This window comes from Phacochoerus africanus, chromosome 5, assembly GCF_016906955.1.
Source record: "Phacochoerus africanus isolate WHEZ1 chromosome 5, ROS_Pafr_v1, whole genome shotgun sequence".
Lineage (NCBI taxonomy): Eukaryota > Metazoa > Chordata > Mammalia > Artiodactyla > Suidae > Phacochoerus > Phacochoerus africanus.
Genome location: NC_062548.1, coordinates 592,881 through 613,338, shown reverse-complemented (window position 1 = coordinate 613,338; position 20,458 = coordinate 592,881). Strand labels below are relative to the sequence as shown.

Sequence of the window (20,458 nt, the reverse complement as noted above, 5' to 3'; positions counted from 1 at the left end):
CAGAATTTGTTTATATTTCTTTTATGGAAGTTAGACATTAAAATGGGATATATTAACCTGCAGGAAGATTACTGTCCAACCTATGAATACTTACATTCCTATACTAAGGACTGCTAAAACCTAATTAGATATTCCCCTCCTGCTGTTTTAGGCATTTATACAAAAATACGAAGGCTGTCAAATTTTAAAAACTAAACATAATTTTAAAAATTAAAAAAGAGGAGTTCCCTTAGTGGCGCAGTGGTTAACGAATCTGACTAGGAACCATGAGACTGCGGGTTTGGTCCCTGCCCTTGCTCAGTGGGTTAACGATCCGGCGTTGCTGTGAGCTGTGGTGTAGGTTGCAGATGTGTCTCGGATCCTATGTTGCTGTGGCTCTGGCGTAGGCTGGTGGCTATGGCTCCGGCTCCGATTTGACCCCTAGCCTGGGAACCTCCATATGCCATGGGAGCAGCCCAAGAAATAGCAAAAAAAAAAAAAAAAAAAAAGAATTTGTTCGTGGCTGCACCTGCAGCATAAGGAAGTTCCTGGGCCAGGGATTGAATCAGAGCTGCAGTTGCAGGCCTACACCACAGCCAAGGCAACACCAAATCCGAGGTGCATGTGCTGTTGCTTATGGCAAAGCCAGATCCTTTACCCACTGAGTGAGGCCAGGGATCCTTAACCCACTGAGTGAAACCGAATCCTCACAGAGATGACTTTGAGTCCTTAATCAATTGAGCCACAATGGGAACTCCCAATAAACATGATTTTTAGGATTTCCTGTTGTGGCACAGCAGAAACAAATCCAACTAGGAACTATGAGGTTGCGCGTTTAATCCCTGGCCTCGCTCAGTGGGTTAAGGATCTGGCATTGCCGTGAGCTGTGGTATAGGTTGCAGACGTGGCCTGGATCTGGCATTGCTGTGGCTGTGGTGTAGGCCAGCAGCTATAGCTCCCATTAGACCCCTAGGCTGGGAACCTCCATATGCTGTGGGCATGGCCCTAAAAAGACAAAAACAAAACAAAACAAAACCAAAACATGATTTTTGAACTGGGCTTAGTAGCTAGATCTCTATAAACACTTTTAAAAATAGAAACAGGAAACTTTAAAAAAGTGATAGAGATTTAAAGTTAAATTAAGTGTTAGAGAATTATTTCTGCTTCCAAGATGGAGTAATACAAACACAGATAAAGTATATGGAACAATTATTTTCTGACATTGGCTCTCAATGGGGGAGACTACAATCCCTGAGAGGCGGAAGCAAATAAAGGGAGACCTACAACTGCCCACAATTCACTGCCTGCAGAGAACATCCAAGGTGCACTCCTGGGGAACAGGTGGTCTACCTGAGTTGAGGAGAAGAAGCTGGGTGTCTGGGGAGAACCAAGCCACTAAAGTTCACAGAGCAGAGTGCCAGACAGGGGAGAGCTACGTGGAGAAAGCACATTGAAGAATTCCCGAAGGTTTCCTTAGAGTACTGATGGCGTGCACTCAGAAAAGTATTTCCTTGGGGTGCAGTGGAATTGGCTCTACAAAAAAGGTTGCTCTGGTCCCACATAACATTTATCAAGAGTGAGCCTTGAAAGATCAAACTGTTTCCAAGAGACTTCACTGCATCATAGGAATGAGCATGTTCACTAATATTCATAGGAATCCAAAATAGTCAGCACCCAACAAGGTAAAACTCACAATGTCTGGCACACAAAGAATTAGGAAAATATGGATCATAAAGAGAAGGAAAAGAGCTGATTAGTAAAACATAAACCCAGAAGTTCCTGCTATGGCACAATGGTATCAGTGCATCTCAGGAGTGCTAGGATGCAAGTTGATCCCTGGCCCGGCACAGCAGGTTAGGGATCTGGCATTGCCACAGCTACAGCTTAGGTCACAACTGCAGCTTGCATCTGATTCCTGGCCCAGGAATTCCATATGCCAAGGGCAGCCCAAAAAGTAAACAAACAAACAAACAAACAAATATACAAACCCATAAATGATACAGGTATCAGGATTATCAGTTAAGGGTATTGAAATGATTAGCATAGCTATACTCCATATGTTCAAGAAAGATAGCAGAGGTTATTAGAGATTGGGGAAATAGAAAAAAACACACACATCAAGCTATCTGAAAGGAAAAGGCAATCTCTAAGATGAAAAATACACTGGATGGAATTAACTGCAGATTAGACCATGAAGCAGAAAGGAAGGATGAACTTGAAGAAATAGCAGTAAACTAAAAAAATTAACGGGGCACCAGTGAGCTGGGGCACAAATTCAGTCAGATGAATACACATATGGTTGGAGTCCTTGCAGGAGAGGAAAGAGAAGAGAAACATTATTGAAAAATAACATCCCCCAATTATCCAAATCTGATAAGAGTCAGTGGTCTCAGCTGGGGCTAATATTGCCCTCAAGGACATTTTTGCTGTTCCAAGAGAGAAGAATACTGGAATCTAGTGGATATAAGCCAGGAATACTGCTAAGCATCCTGTAATGCATAGAGAGCCTCCATCATGTCCTACAATGCTGAGACTGAGGAACTCTGCTCCTAACCCAAAGGTCCAAGAAGGCCAAGCAGCCCCAAGGCACAGAAAGAGACAGAGAGAGGAAAGAAAATACCACAGTATGTCATAATCAGATTGCTTTAATCTGTGATAAAGAAAAATATTAAAAGTATCCAGAACAAAAAGGCATGTTATATCACAACAATAAAGATAAGAAGCAATGTAAGCTAGAAGATAGTGTAGCAACATCTTTAGAGGACTGGGATCTAAGTACTGGGCTGTCTTTTTTCCTGGAGGCTGAGAATCTCCTGATCACTTAACTGTTTTTCTGGGGTTTTTTTCTTTCTCCCTCATCTGAGTTATAGTTCTCTGGCTTTTCATTTTTATAGGTTTTTGGTGTGATGATCTTTTTACAGATAATAGAACTGTAGTCTCTCTTACTTCTGGGGTCTGCCCCCCTTGTGGCTGAAGTTGGTACAGGGGCTTGCTGTAGGCTTCCTGATGGGAGGGACTGATGCCTGCCCACTGGTAAGTGGAGCTGATTCCTACCCCTATGGTGGGTGGGGCTTTGTCTCTGGAGGTAAGATTAGAGGCGCTGTGCGCCTGGGGGGTCTTTTGGCAGCCCGTTTACTGATGGATGGGGCTGTGATCCCACTAGGATTGTTGCTTGGCCTGGGGCTTCTCACTGCTGATGGGTGGGGCCAGGTTTTCCCAAAGTGGCCACCTCCAGAGAAAGGCATGCTGAAGAATATTCCCAAGAGCTTTGCTTTCAATGTCCTTCCCTCACAACAAGCCACATTCACCCCTGTTTTCCCAAGAGGTCCTCCAAGAACTGCAGTCAGGTTTGACCTAGATTCCTATGGAGACTTTGCTCTGCCCTGGGACCCAGTGCACGTAAAAGTCTGTGTGCGCCTTTTAAGAATGGGGTCTCCGTTTCCCCCAGTTCCATGGAGCTCCTGCGCACAAGCCCCACTGGCCTTCAATGCCAGATGCTCTGGGGCTCTTTCTCCCAATGCCAGATTCCCACATGTGGGAGTTTGATGTGGGGCTCAGAACTCTCACTCCTGTAGGTGTGTCTCTGTGAACCAGTTAGTTTCCAGTCTGTGGGGCTTCCCACCTGGGAGGTATAGGATGGCTTATATCGTGTAATCTCCTCTCCTACCTCTTGATGTGTCCTCCTCTTTGTCTTCGAGAGTAGGATATCTTTTTGAAGGTTTCTGGTCCATTTGGTTGAAGGTTGCTCAGCATTTGGTTGTAAATTTTGTTGTTTTTAGGAGAGAAATTGAGCTCCAATCCTTCTATTCTGCTGTCTTAATCCTATCCTGGGCTGTCAATCTACATTTCTTTCTTTCTTTTCTTTTTTTAGGGCCACACCTGCAGCATATGGAAATTCCCAGGCTGGGGTAGAATCTTCAGCTACAGCTGCTGGCCTATGCCACAGCCATAACAATGTTGGATCTGAGACCTACACCACAGCTCACAGCAAAGCTGGATCCTTAACCCACTGAGCAAGACTAGGGATTGAACCCACATTCTCATGGATACTAGTTGGGTTTGTTACTGCTGAGCCCCAATGGGAACTCCCTAATATACCTTTAAAAATACCTTCCATGGAGTTCCCATTGTGGCTCAGTGGGGTTAAAAAACACACAGTGTCCATGAGGATGTGGTTTCGATCCCTGGCCTCACTAAGTGGGTTAACCTCTGGCATTGCCAAAAGCTGAGGTGTAGGTTGCAGATGCGCCTTGAATGCTGCGTTGCTGCGGCTGCTGCATAGGCAGTGGTCTACAGCTCCAATTCAATTCTTAGCCTGGGCACTTCCATCTGCTGCGGATGCGGCCCTAAAAAGACAAAAAAAAACCCCAAAACTTCCTTGCAGACCCTTTAGGTTTTATGAATATTGATGCAAAAATTCCCAACAAAATATTAGCCAATCAAATTCTACTGCATATTAAAAGGATTATACCATGACAAAACAGAATTTATTCCTAGAATACAAGATAATTCAACACATGAAAATCAATCAAAATAACATACCACACTAAGAGCATGAATGGGGAAAAAAATATCCCACACATGATCATCTCAACTGATGCAGAAAACCTTTTGACAAAGTCCAACACAATTTCATGCTAAAACACTCAACAAACTAGTTTAGAAGTGAACTTCCTCAACATGATAAAGGCTATATATGAAAACCCACAGTGAACATTATACTAAGTGATAAAAGACTGAAAGCTTTCCCCCTAAGATCAGGAAAAAGACAAGGGCTTTGGAGTTCCCACTGTGGCTCAGTGGTTAACGAATCTGACTAGGAACCATAAGGTTGCAGATTTGATCACTAGCTTTGCTCAGTGGGTTAAGGATCCTGCATTGCCATGAGCTGTGGTGTAGGTTGCAGATGGGGCTCGGGCCCCGCATTGCTGTGACTCTGGTGTAGGCCGGCGCTACAGCTCCGATTCGGCCCCTAGCCTGGGAACCTCCATATGCCACAGGAGGGGCCCTAGAAAAGCCAAAAAAGAAAAAAAAAAGACAAGGATTTGCCTGATCTTGCTATTTTTTTTTTTTAATCTTTTTTTAGGGCTGCGGCATATGGAGGTTCCCAGGCCTGGGATCTGAGCCTCATCTGTGACCTATACCACAGCTCATGGCAATGCCAGATCCCTAACCCACTGAACAAGGCCAGGGATCCAACCCAAAACCTCTTGGTTCCTCAGCGGTAACAAACCCAACCCCAACTACCATCTATGAAGATGCAGATTCAATCCCTGGCCTCACTCAGTGGGTTAAAGATCTTACATTGCCATGAGCTGTGGTGTAGGTCAAAGATGCAGCTTGGATCTGGCATTACCGTGGCTGTGGTGTAGGCCAGCGGTTACGGCTCTGATTTGACCCCTAGCCTGGGAACCTCCATATACCATGGGTACGGCCCTAAGAGAAAAAAAAAAAAAAAATCCTAAAACCTATATGGAATCTCAAGGGACACTGAACAGCCAAAGCAATTTTGAAAAAGAACAAAATTGGAGGACTCACACTTACCTATTTCAAAATTTATGTTACCGCAACTATAACCAAAACGGTGGGATACTGACATAAAGCTAGACGTACAAACCAATGGAAAAGAAATTCCAGAAATAATTCCTCACATATAAGGTCAATTTATTTATTTTTATTTTTTATTTTTTTGTCTTTTTGTCATTCCCAGGGCTGCACCCGCAGCATATGGAGGTTCCCAGGCTAGGGGTCTAATCGGAGCTGTAGCTGTCGTTCTACGCCAGAGCCACAACAAAGGGGGATCTGAGCCACATCTGTGACCTACACCATAGCTCATGGCAACGCCAGATCCCTAACCCACTAAGCAAGGCCAGGGATCGAACCCACAACCTCATGGTTCCTAGTCGGATTCGTTAACCACTGAGCCACAACGGGAACTCCAAGGTCAATTTATTTTTGACACGGGTGCCAAGACCATTCAATGAGGAAGGGCAGTCTTTTCAAGAAGTAGTGCTGGAAAAACTAAATATGCAACATATGTCTAAACCCCTAAGGCCTGGCACAGAACAGTTTATTAAATGAATATCATTTGGGTCAAAGACTCATCCAACATTACACAGGATGAAAATGTGAGGGATGCCATGCCCTTTACTCTGCTGTCAGCTGAGCTAAGTACATCTAGGCAGGCAGATGGTTTTGTTCCTTGGCCTACAACTAGATAGCCACAGGCAGAGAGGTGATAGGATACTGGAAGGAGGAGGGGCTCGTGTGGGCATGCAGAGCTCCCAAGCAAATAGCAAAAAAGGGAGCATTAAGGCTACCAAAGCAGCCAAACCCAGGCCAGTTCCCTGCGTGGACACTTGTATGTGTGAACATCTTGCCCCTTTACCCCTAATGGGAGGAGTGGGGACCTGCAGTCCTCACTTATGAAGGCAGAGTTTCTGAGAGGACATCACTTACCTTTGTCCCTAGGCCAAGGGTCACCCAGTTGTTCTTGGGGAAGGGCACCATGGATGTTCTCTGGCATCCCAGTCTGCCAAAGCTGCCTCCATTCCCCCATATTGTCCATCCCAGGGAGGGGTGTAGAGTCCAGGGAGTGGGGGATAGTAAGTACGGCCGGTCTCCACTGGTGTCCTGAGCCCCTGGTGTCGGTCAGGAGACTTCTGAGGCATGGTCCCTCCTGGAGCTAATATTCAAGGTAAGACAAAGGTGCAAAAATGAGTAAGTTTAATGTATAGGATGCCATGGAGGAAGATAAAGCCAGGAAGGGGAGCAAGCCAGGAGGGCAGAAGGGCCACTCCAGAGACTGGGCAGGGTCTGGGAGATAATCAGCCTGTGCCTCCGGGTGGGGGCTGTGATCTTAAGGTTTGTGCCCTCACAATTTACATGTTAAATGCTAACCCCCAAGGTGAGGATGTTAGGAACAATGATGAGTCCTTTGAGGGTGATTAGGTCATGAGGCTGGAGTCCCCATGAGGAAATGATTGACTTTATAAAGAGGCCCCAAAGAGCTCCTCACCTCTCCTACCATGTGAGAGAAGAGGAAGCGGGTTCACTGGAGGTTCTCACTAGATGCTGAATCTGCTGGCACCATGATCTTGGACTTCTAGTACCTTGAGAAATAAGGCTTGCTTATAAGCCTCCCAATTGTGGTCTTGTTTTAACAGCCTGAAAATACCAAAAGGGTTTTGAGTAAGGGCGTGTGACCTGCCTTGGGTCTGAAGAGCCTTCTGCTGCTGTGAGAGAAAAGATAGGGTGAGGGGGTTGGGGGAAGGCTAGTGGGGAAGTGAGTAAATAGTTCAGATAGAAGGCAATAAGGTTCAAGCTACAGAGGGAGCCACAGTTGGGAGGGCTGGAGGCAGAGGCTGGATCTGTCATTTACATACAGATTGGCAGATCAAATGAGGGGTGTAAGAAGTCCAAGGTGGTGGGAAGAATTTTGTCCTGAGCCTGTTTCCTCTTTTGTAAATCAGAGAGCATAATTCCCACCTCCTGGGGTGTTGGGAGGATTCAATGAGATGATGGAGGTCAAGTAACTGGCAATATTGGAGGCCTAGTTGGATCCTAACAAGCAGTGGCCCTGCTTTCTATCTTGCCAATCCCTTATACCAGCAGCCTGACCAGCCACTTTCTATGCATTCTTTGGGTCTCCTAAGCCCTGTCCTGATGCCTGTCCTCCCAACACTATCACCCATCATGGCTCCTCTGGTGACAGGCCCTCTGTCCCCAGCACCTAGGAGAATCACTGCTTGTCCCCTTCCACAATCACTCTGTCTCCATTTTAAGCTCCATGGTCAATGCCTGCACCAGATTCCCACAGCCTTTTCCCCTCTCCCTCCTCAGGCCAACCCCACATGAAGGTGTGGAGGGGGCAGGGTTTTGAGTTTGGCCAGCTTGGGTCAGAAGGGGCCACCACTTCTCAGGGCATCATTCCTTCCTCCCATGTTAACCTTGCTCAAACAAGGCTTGTTCCTTCTCCCTGCTTTCCTCTATGATCTCACCCACTTAGACTAAATGATGCACCTAGGCCTGATGGTCTCCTAGGACTTGGTGCTCTGCGTGCAAAAGCCAGGTTAGACGGGCTGACTGAACATCCTACTCCTACTATGGGTGAATGCCCTACAATTTTTTTTTAATTTAAAATTTTTATTGATTTTTTTTGGCCATACCTGAGGCATGTAGAACTTCCCAAGCCAGGGATGGAATCCATGCCACAGCAGTGACCCAAGCTGCTTCAGTGACAAAACCGGATCCTTAACCTGCTGAACTTTTTAAAATTTCACAAGTAAAATTATGCCAGTTTTTCCTCATATAAATCAAACCACTGAAAGTAATCAGGGCTCCTTGGAGAAATGGTTGATTCCAGGTCTGGGACAGAGAGTACAAGACAATACTGGAACAACTTTGCTAGAAAGTCAGAAAATGCTCAAAAATCATGGCATGTTGAAAGGACACAGAGCCAGCTGGATGAGTTCCTACTGGCCACACGTGCCACATTTGAACATTTAAGTGAATAAGGAGAGTAATGGGTTGTAACTCATTAGGTAAAATAAGAACCCACAAATCCATACCACTAATGAATGAAATATCTTTCGACGAAGTGGAATAAGTACAGAAGGAATGATGAAAATAGAAAAAAAAGTATAATGGTAATTCATTTAGGCAAGAAATATCAATGGAAACTGGTGGAAAGTTTGAGGAACTCATACAACTCAATATCGAAAAAACAAACCACCGATTGAAAAAATAGGCTGGAGAGCTGAATAGAAGGTCTCCAAGGAAGATATATGGATGGCTAACAGGCCCATTTAAAGGTGTTCAACATTGCTAGTTATCAAAAAAATGCAAATCAAAACCACAATGAGATATCACCTCACACATCTAGAATGGCCATCATCAAAAGGCCACAAATAACAAGTTGGTGAGGACATGGAGAAGAGAACCCTTGTACACTGCTGGTAGGAATGTTAAGTTGGTGCAGCCACTGTGGAAAACAGTATGAAGGTTCCTCAAAAAACTAAAAATTGAACCATCATATGATCCATTAATTCCACTCCTGGATATATATCCAAGGAAAATACTAATTTGAAAAGATACATGCACCCCAATATTCATAGCAGCATTATTTACAATAGTCAAGTTACAGAAACCTAAATGTCCATCAACAGATAATAAAGATTATGTGGTGTATATATATAAAATGGAATTTTGCCATTTGCAACAACATGGATGAACCCAGTGTATCATACTAAATAAGTCAGACAAATATTCTATGTTATCACTTTTAATAGTAGATAAAGAGATAAAGAGAACAAACTAGTAGTTATCAGTGAGGAGAGGGAAAGGCGGGAGGGGCAAAATAAGAGTAAGGGATTAAGAGGTACAAATTATAAAATACTTAAGCTAAAAGGATATATTGTACAGCATAGGGAATATAATCAATATTTTATAATAACTATAAACGGAGCACAATCTTTAAAAATAGTGAATCACTGTGTAGTACACCTTACTCATGTATCATAAATCAAGAATACCTCAATAAAAATTTCAAGAGCTTGAGGAGTGACGGGATAGTTGCAGAATCTAAATCTAAATCTCATAGGATAGTAATAACAAAGGAATACCCTTGCCTCCTGACAGGATTCTGCGAATTTAGCACCCTGATGCTCCTGCCAAAGTGCATAACCTAATCTAACCATGGGGATGCATCGGTGTGTACACTTATGGCTTGCATGCCTCAGAAAGATCAAGGTCAAAGAGACAAAGAGGGAGAAAGTCTCCCAGCCTGAGCGAGAGTAAGGACTTAACTAGAACCCATGCTACAAGGGTAGGGCAGGGACGCGACGCTGGCTGGCCACGTGTCTCTGATTCGAGGCCACTGCAGTGACCTAGATAATCCTAGGGCTCATGGAAATGCCTAATTCTTAGAAAACAAGCAGGAGGCGTTTCGTACTTATTTGAGGCGAAGGTGGCTCTACTGCTAGCGGTTTGACCATATCTTCCACTAGATACGTCCTGGGCTAGGCTGGCCTCGCCTGTCTGAGCCACCGGATTACTGTCCTCACAGCCACCCCGCCCGCGGTGCCCCCGCCGCGCCGGGCGTTCCACTCACGGCGGTTAGCACCGTGGCCGGCTCCACCCACCCACCGCTCAGCGCAGTCCACGTCCACCCCGACCACCCATCGCACCGCCGACACTAGCCTCGTAAGTACCGCTGGGGGCACCGGAAAAATATCAGTTTCCGGCCCTGCGACGGCAGCTGCGCAGGCCAATCGCGGGCGAGGGCTGGCGGTCGTGGGGTACGACGGGTCTTGTAGTCGGTGGGCGAGCGGGACTACGTACCCCACATTGCCCCGCGCGGCGGCTGCGGAGGCGACAGCATGGGACGGGGCGGCCCGGGACAGGGCGCAGGCCAATCACGGGCGGGAGAAGACTGCGCGTGAAGCACGTCGGGTCTTGTAGTTCCCTCGGGCGGGACTGTGGTCCCCATAGTGCCCCGCGCGACAGCGAGCTTACTGCGGCTGCGTGGTGGCGGCGGCGGCGGCAGCGGCGGTGGCCCGGACGCCGTCGGGCTGGGTGGCGGCGGCGGCGGTTCCAGGTGCGGCGGGCGGGAGCCGGGCTTGAGCCTCGGAGGGAGTGGCACGACCCCGGCCGTGGCCACCATGTCCGCGTCGTCCGAGGAGGAGGAGTACGCGCGGCTCGTGATGGAGGCGCAGCCGGAGTGGCTGCGCGCAGAGGTGAAGCGGCTGTCGCACGAGCTGGCCGAAACCACGCGTGAGAAGATCCAGGCGGCCGAGTACGGGCTGGCAGTGCTTGAGGAGAAGCATCAGCTAAAACTACAGTTTGAGGAGCTTGAGGTGGACTATGAGGCTATCCGCAGCGAGATGGAGCAGCTCAAGGAGGTAAGGAAGGGCGGCCGCCGCCACGCCCTCCGCGCCCCCACCCCGGCCAATCCCCACACCCGAACCGGACTCCTCACCCCCGGGTCAGACAGACCTCAGCGCCGACCCCAGAGCTGTCCTCCGACCCAGGGCAAACTGAGCTCGACCCCGGGACAGGCGGACCCCCGAGCCGACCTCATATCCCAGGCCTTTCAGGCCAGCACTGGGGCGCCCTGGGTCGGAGGCTGCGCTGCTGTGGGGGGCGGGCCCCAGATGTGGTGGGCAGTGCGCGCTGTAGAAATTCTGGTCTCTGTGGCAAGGGCTGCTGTGGGGCCGTGTGGCCAGCCTGTCTACAGGCTCCTGATGCCAGGTCTTGGGCACGGTGGGGTGGCGTCCTTTGCGGTATTTGGCTTTCTGGGTGGGGGTATGGGATGGACACAGGTGACCGCCTGGGGAAGGACAGGCACATCACTTCTTTTATCTGGACTCAGCCGCCTTCAGCGGTCTCACAGTCTTCCGTGAACGCTGTGAGGCCATGCCAGGGCCAAGTCGGGGGTTTGCTTTGCATGTGGCCACCGCCTGGACCACCCCACTGTCCCTCCCCGTGCTCAGCTCTCTCTGACCTCCCCGCTGGTTACTTCTCTGGGATACAGTGCTTCCTTTGTCCACTTCCTGTCCTGGCTGCCTTCTCAGGCCCTTCCTTGCAATTGGGTGACAGGTCTGTGGATGCTTGTCATTGATAGAGCCTTGTGTCTGCTGTGCGATTTACACTTGGGAGATCTGCAAGGTGGATCCCAAGGTGGCCAGAGAATCTTGCAGCCAGAGAGCTAGGCAGCCTTCCCACAAAGTAATACTCGTGGGTGATTTAAACATCCTTTTCTCTCCCAGTCCTCCCTGACTCCCCAGCCTTGTTGTGGAGGTGGGGAGGAAGAAGTTGCTTTCTGAGTGAAACACCTAGGTTTGGACCAAAACCTTTTCCCTTCCTGGAGGTGTGGCTGTGAGCAGGGGCCTTAGTGTCTTGCTGTGCAGCATCCCCCCCAGAAGGGGTTGGTCTGAGGGGTATTTGAAAAGTCCGGGCAAGGTGTCAGGCATCTAGCCTGTCAGTTTCTGTGAGAGCCTGCCCCTGCCCCACTTGACAATTCCCTTTTCCAGATGGACCCTTGGCCCCTTGGCCTCAGGATCCACCATGTTTGCTGCTTCCGTAGCTGCCCACTTCCCAGCACCCCACTCCAGTGGCCCTAGGCAGGTGCCTGGACTGTTCTGAGCCTCCATGCTTCACGAGGGAGACCAGTTGGGTCCCCTTCTGATAGCAGGGGAATTAATTCATGAAGGTATTTAAATCTATGCCTGTTCGAACAGGTGCCCGGTTAGTACCCGTAGAAGACTGATGTGGTATGGGAGTGGGGGTGAGGGAGCTCATGGACCCCAGGTCCTATATTGGTGCCTCCTCTGAGATCTTCAAGAGGGGCGACATTTGGCCTCTCCAGCAGGGGCCTCATCTTGGTGAGTGGAGTAGGGGAATGCGCCCAAGAAGGGGGGCTGAGAGGGTCTTGAGACTATGGAGTGGGAGCACCCTAGGCTCACCCCCTCTGCAGCTCCTTGGTGAGCCCAGCCTCCCCCACCTCCACCCCCAGAGTGCATAGCAAGCCCCCACAGGCAGCATGCACAGTCCTCTTCTGTGTTCACAAGCTTGAATTGGTATCCCCTGTAAGAATAGACCAGAAGGGAAAATTGCACACAGAGCTAGCTACTCCTGCTTAGGAATCTTTCAGTTGTCAGCTCTTTACTGTTACACACATTTGGCTGGTGCAAGAATCTTGACTCAGTTTTGTAGGGTGTGTCTGGAGGGTGGGTCCCCAGGGGGATTGGGAAGACACTGTATCAGTTTGCACAGGTGTTCTTCAGGTGCCTGCTTGCTTCCTTTGATGTTACCTCCTGGCTCCCTCACACACTGGCTACATGGCCTTGGACACATCCCACTTTCCTGAACTTTGGTTTCTTCTGTGGCAGGTAGGATAAGAACCGTTCACCTGGAAGTCCCAGCAGAAGATACAGGAAGGTGCATCACAGTCTTGGTAGATGTTTAAGGAAAGCTTGTACCAGTTTACTCAAACCCTTGTCAACCTCTCTAATTTTTTCTAATATTATTCTTGAAAGTATTATTTCTTATTTGAAAAATCAAGATTTAACCAATATCTTTTTTATTTTTTATTTTATTTTTAATTTTTTTTTTGAGTTTTTGCCATTTCTTTTTTTTTTTTTGTCTTTTGTCTTTTTTGTTGTTGTTGTTGCTATTTCTTGGGCCGCTCCCGCGGCATATGGAGGTTCTCAGGCTAGGGGTTGAATCGGAGCTGTAGCCACCGGCCTACGCCAGAGCCACAGCAACGCAGGATCCGAGCCGCGTCTGCAACCTACACCACAGCTCACGGCAACGCCGGATCGTTAACCCACTGAGCAAGGGCAGGGACCAAACCCGCAACCTCATGGTTCCTAGTCGGATTCGTTAACCACTGCGCCACGGTGGGAACTCCCCCATGTCTTTTTTTAAAATTATTTTTCTGTAGAGAGATGAGCCATCTTCATTCTTTTAAAACTTTATTTCTTCAACTGAACTGGGTTCAGTTACTAAAAATTATCCTACAAGTGGAGGTGCCTACATCCCTGTCTAGCATTTGTGGATAATACTGTCTTTGAAGCGGGGAAGCTGACTGGCCAGTCCCAGGTCATTGGGTTTGTGACCAGACCTGAGGAGGATTCCGTGAGCCAGTGGGCAGTGGTGCTGGCCCTGCGGTCTTTCTCACTTGGTGAGTGTGTGTGTCCTGCTGAAACCAGGGTGTGTGCAGGGACCCACTGTCCCATTTTGTCTAACCATTTTGCTGGTGACTCATTCTGGCTTAATAATGTCCCCATCTGCCCCAAGTTCTTCTATACCCCCTTCCCAGCATGGTGGGGAAGAGAATTGGACAGACTTTGCGCCGTATGGTGTTTCCTGAGTAGCAGTGGAATATCTTACCCTGTGTCCTCAGCTGCAGTTTCAAGAAGGCAGGTGTGCTGGGCTGACAGTTTCTGCCTTGAGAGGTGGGGGTCGGGCAGGTACCATGAGTGGGTGGTTCTTGTAGGTTGGAAATGTGAGGACTGGAGAGCATGCCCCAGGCCAGTGGCTGGGGTCCTGGTGCAGTCTCAGCCCCACACTTGCTCAGTTCCCAGAGAGAGAAGGAAGATGAGGTATGGATGCCCTTGCTCTCTTCTGTTCTGGTTTGGGGTCTTATCTGTGCAGGTGGAATTTGGTGAGCTGCAGCCTCTCACAGGCTGGGACTGGTGCCCAGGATATATAGTAAGTGCTTACTCAATAAGTGTCTGCTAGCTGGTGTCATCAGCTCCTTCCCTCCATCTCACCCAGGCCTGGATCCCCTCCCTGCTGTCTCTGTAGTCACCTTGTCTCTGTTCCTTGTTCTTTTGAGGTTTGGCGTGGCCCCACTGTGTCTCCCAGAGGGTGGCCTGAGCCTGCTGCCTGGGGCCTCTGGCCTGGCTCAGCCTGTTCCCCCTTGTCCTGGTTGCTTTTACTGTCCTCACCCTGCCATTCTTGGATCTTGAAATCCCCGCCTGCCCTTAAAGGACTGGACGCTTTTCAAAGCCTCCTCTGGTCGCCACCTCTGGACTTGCCTAAGCCAGCTCCCAACCTCCGGATATCCCTCCCATGTGCAGGCTCAGCAGCCTCCTGAAGAACTGTGGCAGAGCTGGGGGGAGCAGCTGCTCTGTCTTCTTCCCTCCCTCATTCCCATCCCTCTTGTAGTCTCCTCTCTCAGTGGATGGGGCAGCTAAGGTCAGGATGGGTGTAAGTGACTGAGGAAGGTCCTGTAGCTCAGACCGAGCTGGAAGTGGCCGTTGGACACCAGATTCCTGTCCATACCTTTGTAGAAGTCACTGCCAGGAGCTAGCTCATGGGGCAGTGGGGGGGGGCGGGGGTTGTTAAGGAGTGCCCCTCAGGCCTCACCCCTGTGGGGGAGCTGCTCCTGCCCTAGTCTCCCCATGCCCCACCAACTCCTGAAGTCCTCCCACCAGCCCTTAGGGTCACCACTTTGTTATGTCTGTTTCTGGGGAAACTGAGGCACAGAGAAGTTCCACTCAAGGCTGTGAGCCTAGGCGTTCTTCCCCAAGAGGGCAGGCACCTGTGGAGGAGGAGGCCTCTGCAAGGCCCAGTCTCATCAAGTGTTTGCTTTAGAGCAGGAAAAGTCCTGATTTGGCTAAATCCTGTAAGGATTATGCTCATCTGGACCACCCTAGAACTTGGAGCAGAGGAGCAAGCAGCTGTGTACATCAGTGTTCTCGGGTGTGGCTTCGGATGTGTGGCCTGGGCGCTGTGAAAGAGCTGCCTTTCCACAACTGGTGCATGAGGGAGGCCAGGCATGAGTGTGGCGCTGCCTGGATAGGCAAGGAGGCGCTTCCTGTTCTGACCAGAGCCGTTGTTGTCACTCTCTGGTTCTAGGGGAGCAACTGGACCCAGCCTGGGCCCTTTGGAGCTGTGTGGCCCTGGAGGAGTGCCTCTGCCCTGAGGATCAGGCTGGTGTACCTAGTGCACATGGGCACATGGTGGCTGAGGCCCCGGGTCTGAGTAGCTGCCTCAGAGAGAGCCAGGGCCAGGTAGACACAGGCTTCTGCTGGGCCTTCCCACTTCAGGGACCCTGACCCCCTTCTGTGAAGGAGGAACTTACCCTTGTCAGTTTGGGGCAGCCACCCCTTAATCAGACCCGCTTCTCTACATCTATACACTGGTAAAAGGGGCACTGCACATGTCAAAGGTAAAGAAAGATTTGGTTTCTTTTTTTTCCATACCCTTGGCATGCAGAAGTTGCCAGGCCAGGGATCACATCTTTGCCAGAGCAGTAACCAGAACCATAGCAGTGGCAATACCAGATCCTTAACCCACTGAGCTACCAAGGAACTCCTGGTTTCTTCTTAGACAGTGACGTGAAGGTGGCTAGTAGGCGGGGGCTGGCCAGGACCCTGCAGGCTCTGATGAATCCCATATTGTCTGGTGTTTGGTGTCTGGCCCCTTGAGGTGTCCCCCAGAACAAGAGAGGGTACAGTGTGGCTGTGCAGCTGCTGTCTTGGGCATCAAAACCCTCTGTCCCAGCCCTGCTCTGCCATGGGAAGAGAACGGACAGCGGGGGTTGTGGGAGCAGGACAGGTCTCAGGGACACATGGTGGGATGGGCTGCCAGGCTCAGGCAGGTGCTGGCATGAAGGAGGATTGAGGTCTGGCTTCTTTAGAGCTTAATATGTTTTGAAAAACCATTCATTCGTTTTAGGAACATCAAAAAGTAGAAATGAGCAGGTCTCTGTAGGAGTTGTGAAGTATGTATGGGGAATTACTGGGTATTTCTACTTGCCAGCTTTTTTCTTCTTGTGTATGTATGTGACACACATATGATACTACAAAAAAAGAAGAAAGTGTTTTGAACATCTTATAATGGTTTGTTTTTGTTTTTGTCTTTTTGCCTTTTCTAGGGCTGCTCCCGTGGCATATGGAGGTTCCTAGGCTAGGGGTCTAATTGGAGCTGTAGCTGCTGGCCTACACCAGAGCCACAGCAATGCAGGATCCAAGTCGCATTTGCAACCTACACCACAGCTCACGGCAACGCCTAATCTTTAACCCACTGAGCAAGCTCAGGGGTCGAACCCACAACCTCATGGTTCCTAGTCGGATTTGTTAACCACTGAGCCACGATGGGAACTCCTTATAATAGTTTTTTTTAAAGACACAGTTTGGTGTTACCATCTGAGTTACAGAAAAGCAGGTTAATTCTAGACCACAAAGACTTGGAGGTTTCCATGGGTTTAGAGGGCGCTGTGCACTTCCAATCTATTGTTGTACCGTGTAAAATAATTGTAGTTTGAGTTTTATGGGTTTGCCTTTTTTTTTTAACTACTCAATGAATTTATTACATTTATAGTTGTAGAGTGATCGTCACAATCCAATTTTATAGGCTTTCCATCGGGTTTGCCTTTTTAAGGCAGTTTTTCTGCATTGTCCCTTTCCTAAAGGGCTTCTATCTTCAGGGGAAGTTTTAAGCATAACCAGAACACAGAGAATAGCATAATTGACCTGTATGTTTTCCTGCCCACTTTGGCAGCTCCAGCTTTAGCAGCCTCCAGAGTGTGCCTTCTTCTTTCTATAAATACGTCAGTGTGTTGTGCTGAGAAAATGAGCTCTGTTTTTTTTTTTTTTGGTCTTTTTTGCCATTTCTCAGGCTGCTCCTGCGGCATCTGGAAGTTCCTAGGCTACTGGTCAAGTCGGAACCGTAGCCACTGGCCTACACGATAGCCACAGCAACGTGGGATCTGACCTGCGTCTGCAACCTATACCACAGCTCATGGCAAAGCCAGATCCTTAACCCACTGAGCAAGGCCAGGGATCAAACCCACAACCTCATGGTTCCTAGTCGGGTTCGTTAACCACTGAGCCACGATGGAAACTCCCAAGCTCTTTTTTTTTTTTTTTTTAATAACACATAATCACAGATTAATTTTTACACCTAACAAAATTAACTATTCCTAAATGTCATCTCCTGTCCAGTTAGCATTTAGATTTCCCCATCTCACAGTAACTTATGGTTGCTCTTTTTGCACTGGGAGCCAAGCAGGGTTCACTTGGAGCACCTGGCCCAAGGTTCCATTGCTTTACAGAACTTCCTGTGACCGTCCTGAGGCACCCATCCTGCCTCCCTGCTGGCAACCTGGAGCTGCCCTCTCTGGCCAAGAGCTGGCAGAGCACCCCACTCTTGTCTGTCTTTTTCCTTTTTTTTAGGGCTGCACCCGCAGCATATGGAGGTTCCCAGACTAGGGTTCTAACTGGACCTGTAGCTGCTGGCCTACACCACAACCACAGCGATGTGGGATCCGAGCCGAGTCTGTGACCTACATCACAGCTCATGGCAATGCCAGATCCTTAACCCATTGAGCGAAGCCAGGGATTGAACCCGCCACCTCATGGTTCCTAGTCAGATTCGTTTCGGCTGGGCCATGATGGGAACTCCTATTTTTTCTCTTTAAAGAAATTGGCCGGAGTGCTACCTTCAGCTGATGCATGGCCTGGCCCTTGAACTGCTGGATCATGGTTACCCACCCAGTTCATTTGTTAGACCAGCCTTTATTGTGCCTACTTTGCCCACCAGGGCTCATGGTCACTGGCAAGTCTGACTGATGGTGAGAGGTGTCCTGACTGATGGTGAGAGGTGCCCTGCTTGCTCTGAACCAGGAGAAGGAAGCTGTCTTTGTCCCAGTGCTTTAACTGGGGACACTGGGGTTCAAAGTAAGAACTGACATCCCACACTGACTGCTAGCAAGACTTGATGAGATCCTGAGTGCTGCCCTCCCTGGGCCTCAGTTTCCTTGTTTTAGGCCAGCACACCCCTGAAGCCCTGGCAGTGGACCAGATTCTCCCTCAGCGGCAGTGTCAGGGCAAGCCTAGGACTCCGTTCTTCATTCTCCTGGGGTGCCCTCCCTTGGCCTTCCCCCTCACATCTCACCCTACATGCTCTGCAGGGGTCCAGGCTTGTCCCTCACCCTGAGAGATTCCTGACCCAGGGCAGTCAGAGGGAATGCAGGCCCTTGGGAGGTGCCGCCAGGTGGGCTGTTTGCAGTCGTGAACCTGAGGCTGTGCCTAATATTACCCATTGCCTGTTGCAGAGCCTGGGATTGTGGATGTTCAACTCGGTTTAGGTGAGGGCAGACTCCCACAGCAGCTTAAAGCAAGTCAGCATTCTCACCGGCACTTAGTGTTGTCTGGTTTTGTCATCTTGGCCAGAGTGGTAAGGGAGAAAGAATGTCTCAGGATTTGATTTATTTCTTCTGTGACCAGTCTGTTCTGCCATTAACACTCTTTTTGAAAATGCACATTTTTTTCCCAGAGTGATTGATATTTGAGGGAACAATGTGAGCATAATCAAAGTTTAGTATTTATGTATGAGCAGTTTTATGCTCATTAAATACCAGGTGAACACAGAGCCTGTAATCAGTGACTCTCCTACCTGCCTCTGCAGCGGCTTTGTCTCATTTCAGAAGCCCCACTTTCCCCCACTGGACACAGCATACCCACAGGCAGGCATCAGGGCTTCGTCAAGATAAAGTGCCATATATTGCAGCATTTTGTGTGTTTTTAAACTACCTAATCCTTGGAAAACTGCCTTTTCTTGTTAATTGGGGGAAAAAAAGAAAACCACTTCAGATCCCCTGGCTGAGATATTTGTCTGGCATCTCAACTTCAAGGTGTTCTTTCTTTTACCCTTCTCACACTGTGTGCAGCTGGGAGTTCCTGTTGTGGCTCAGCTGGTTATGAACCCAACCAGTATCCATGAAGACGCAGGTTCGATCCCTGGCCTTGCTCAGTGGGTTAAGGATCTGGCATTACTGTGAGCTGTGGTGTAGGTTGCAGACTCAGCTTGGATTCCAAGTTGCTGTGGCTGTGAATTAAGCCAGCAGCTACAACTCTGATTCAACCCCTAGCCTTGAAACTTCCATTTGCTGCAGGTTCGGCCCTAAAAAAAAGAAAAAAGCAAACTGGTAAGGAGTGTGTGTGTATGTTGGGGGAGGTCTCATGCTCACCTCCTTGAGGGGGAGCATCCACATACATTATTTGGAATTTTTCTGCATGAGAGATTTGTCTCTTCCCAATTATTTGTTCATTTGTTTATATGGGTATGGGCTCATGGATGTTTATTTTATATTTGGGTTATGATTCAGTACTGCTTTATTTTGTTGCTCAGCTTTTTCCAGCTTTGGCTCCAGCAGCTTTTTCATTTGGCTCCTGTACCCCTTCGACACACCCATCATTGTGATTGTTTACTTCTGATTCTCCTTCCTGTGCTACAAGGTTTTTAGATTCATCCTGTGTATTCCCTGCCCCAGTCCTTCTCCAAGGAGCTCTGGTTCCCTTTATCCAAGAATGGTATTAGAAGCCAGGATCTGGGTTTTTGTTGCTGGTGGCATGTCACTTCTTCTAGGCCCTCTCAGACAACTCAGACAACAGAGCCAGGAGACGAATGCGTATACACACACATCTATGAACATTTCTAGATGTAGCCCCTGTATGTACCTGTGTGTATATTAAGCTGGACATGAGTTCCTACTGATGTCTCCAGCTCTGATTTATCACCACATAGATCATTCCCACCAGCTCCCCTTGCTGACTTTTTTTTTTTTTTTTTTTTTTTGCTTTTTAAGGGCTACACCCACAGCATATGTAAGTTCCCACGCTAGGGGTCAAATCGGAGCTGCAGCTGCCAGCCTATGCCACAGCAACATAGGATCTGAGCTGAGTCTGTCACCTATACCACAGCTCGCAGCCACGTCAGATCCTTAACCAGGCTCCTTAACCCACTGAGCAGGACAAGGGATCAAACCTGCATCCTCATGGATAGTGGTCAGGTTCTTAACCACTGAGGCACAAGGGTAATTCCCCCACCTCCCCTTGCATACCTGTTACTTCCCTCCACTAGTGAAACACCTGGCTTCCCCATCCCCCATAGCCACATAATCGATTCATTCTAACAGGCCTCACAGTAGTGTCAGAACTGTTGACCTATACCCCCTTGGGAAATA

At 48.8% G+C, this 20,458-nt stretch overlaps 1 protein-coding gene across 2 annotated transcripts in view; it reads left to right on the top strand.

The window, feature by feature from the left end:
- The first annotated feature begins 10,531 nt into the window (after positions 1 to 10,531).
- BICD2 (BICD cargo adaptor 2) overlaps positions 10,532 to 20,458 on the top strand; it is a 62,139-nt gene continuing 52,212 nt past the window's right edge. The window contains exon 1 of one of the 2 annotated variants that reach the window (XM_047779301.1): positions 10,532 to 10,880. In XM_047779301.1, coding sequence (XP_047635257.1) covers positions 10,641 to 10,880 — 240 coding nt within the window. In that variant the 5' untranslated portion in view covers positions 10,532 to 10,640. The remainder of the gene's footprint in view (positions 10,881 to 20,458) is intronic. The other variant, XM_047779302.1, reaches the window with a different exon arrangement.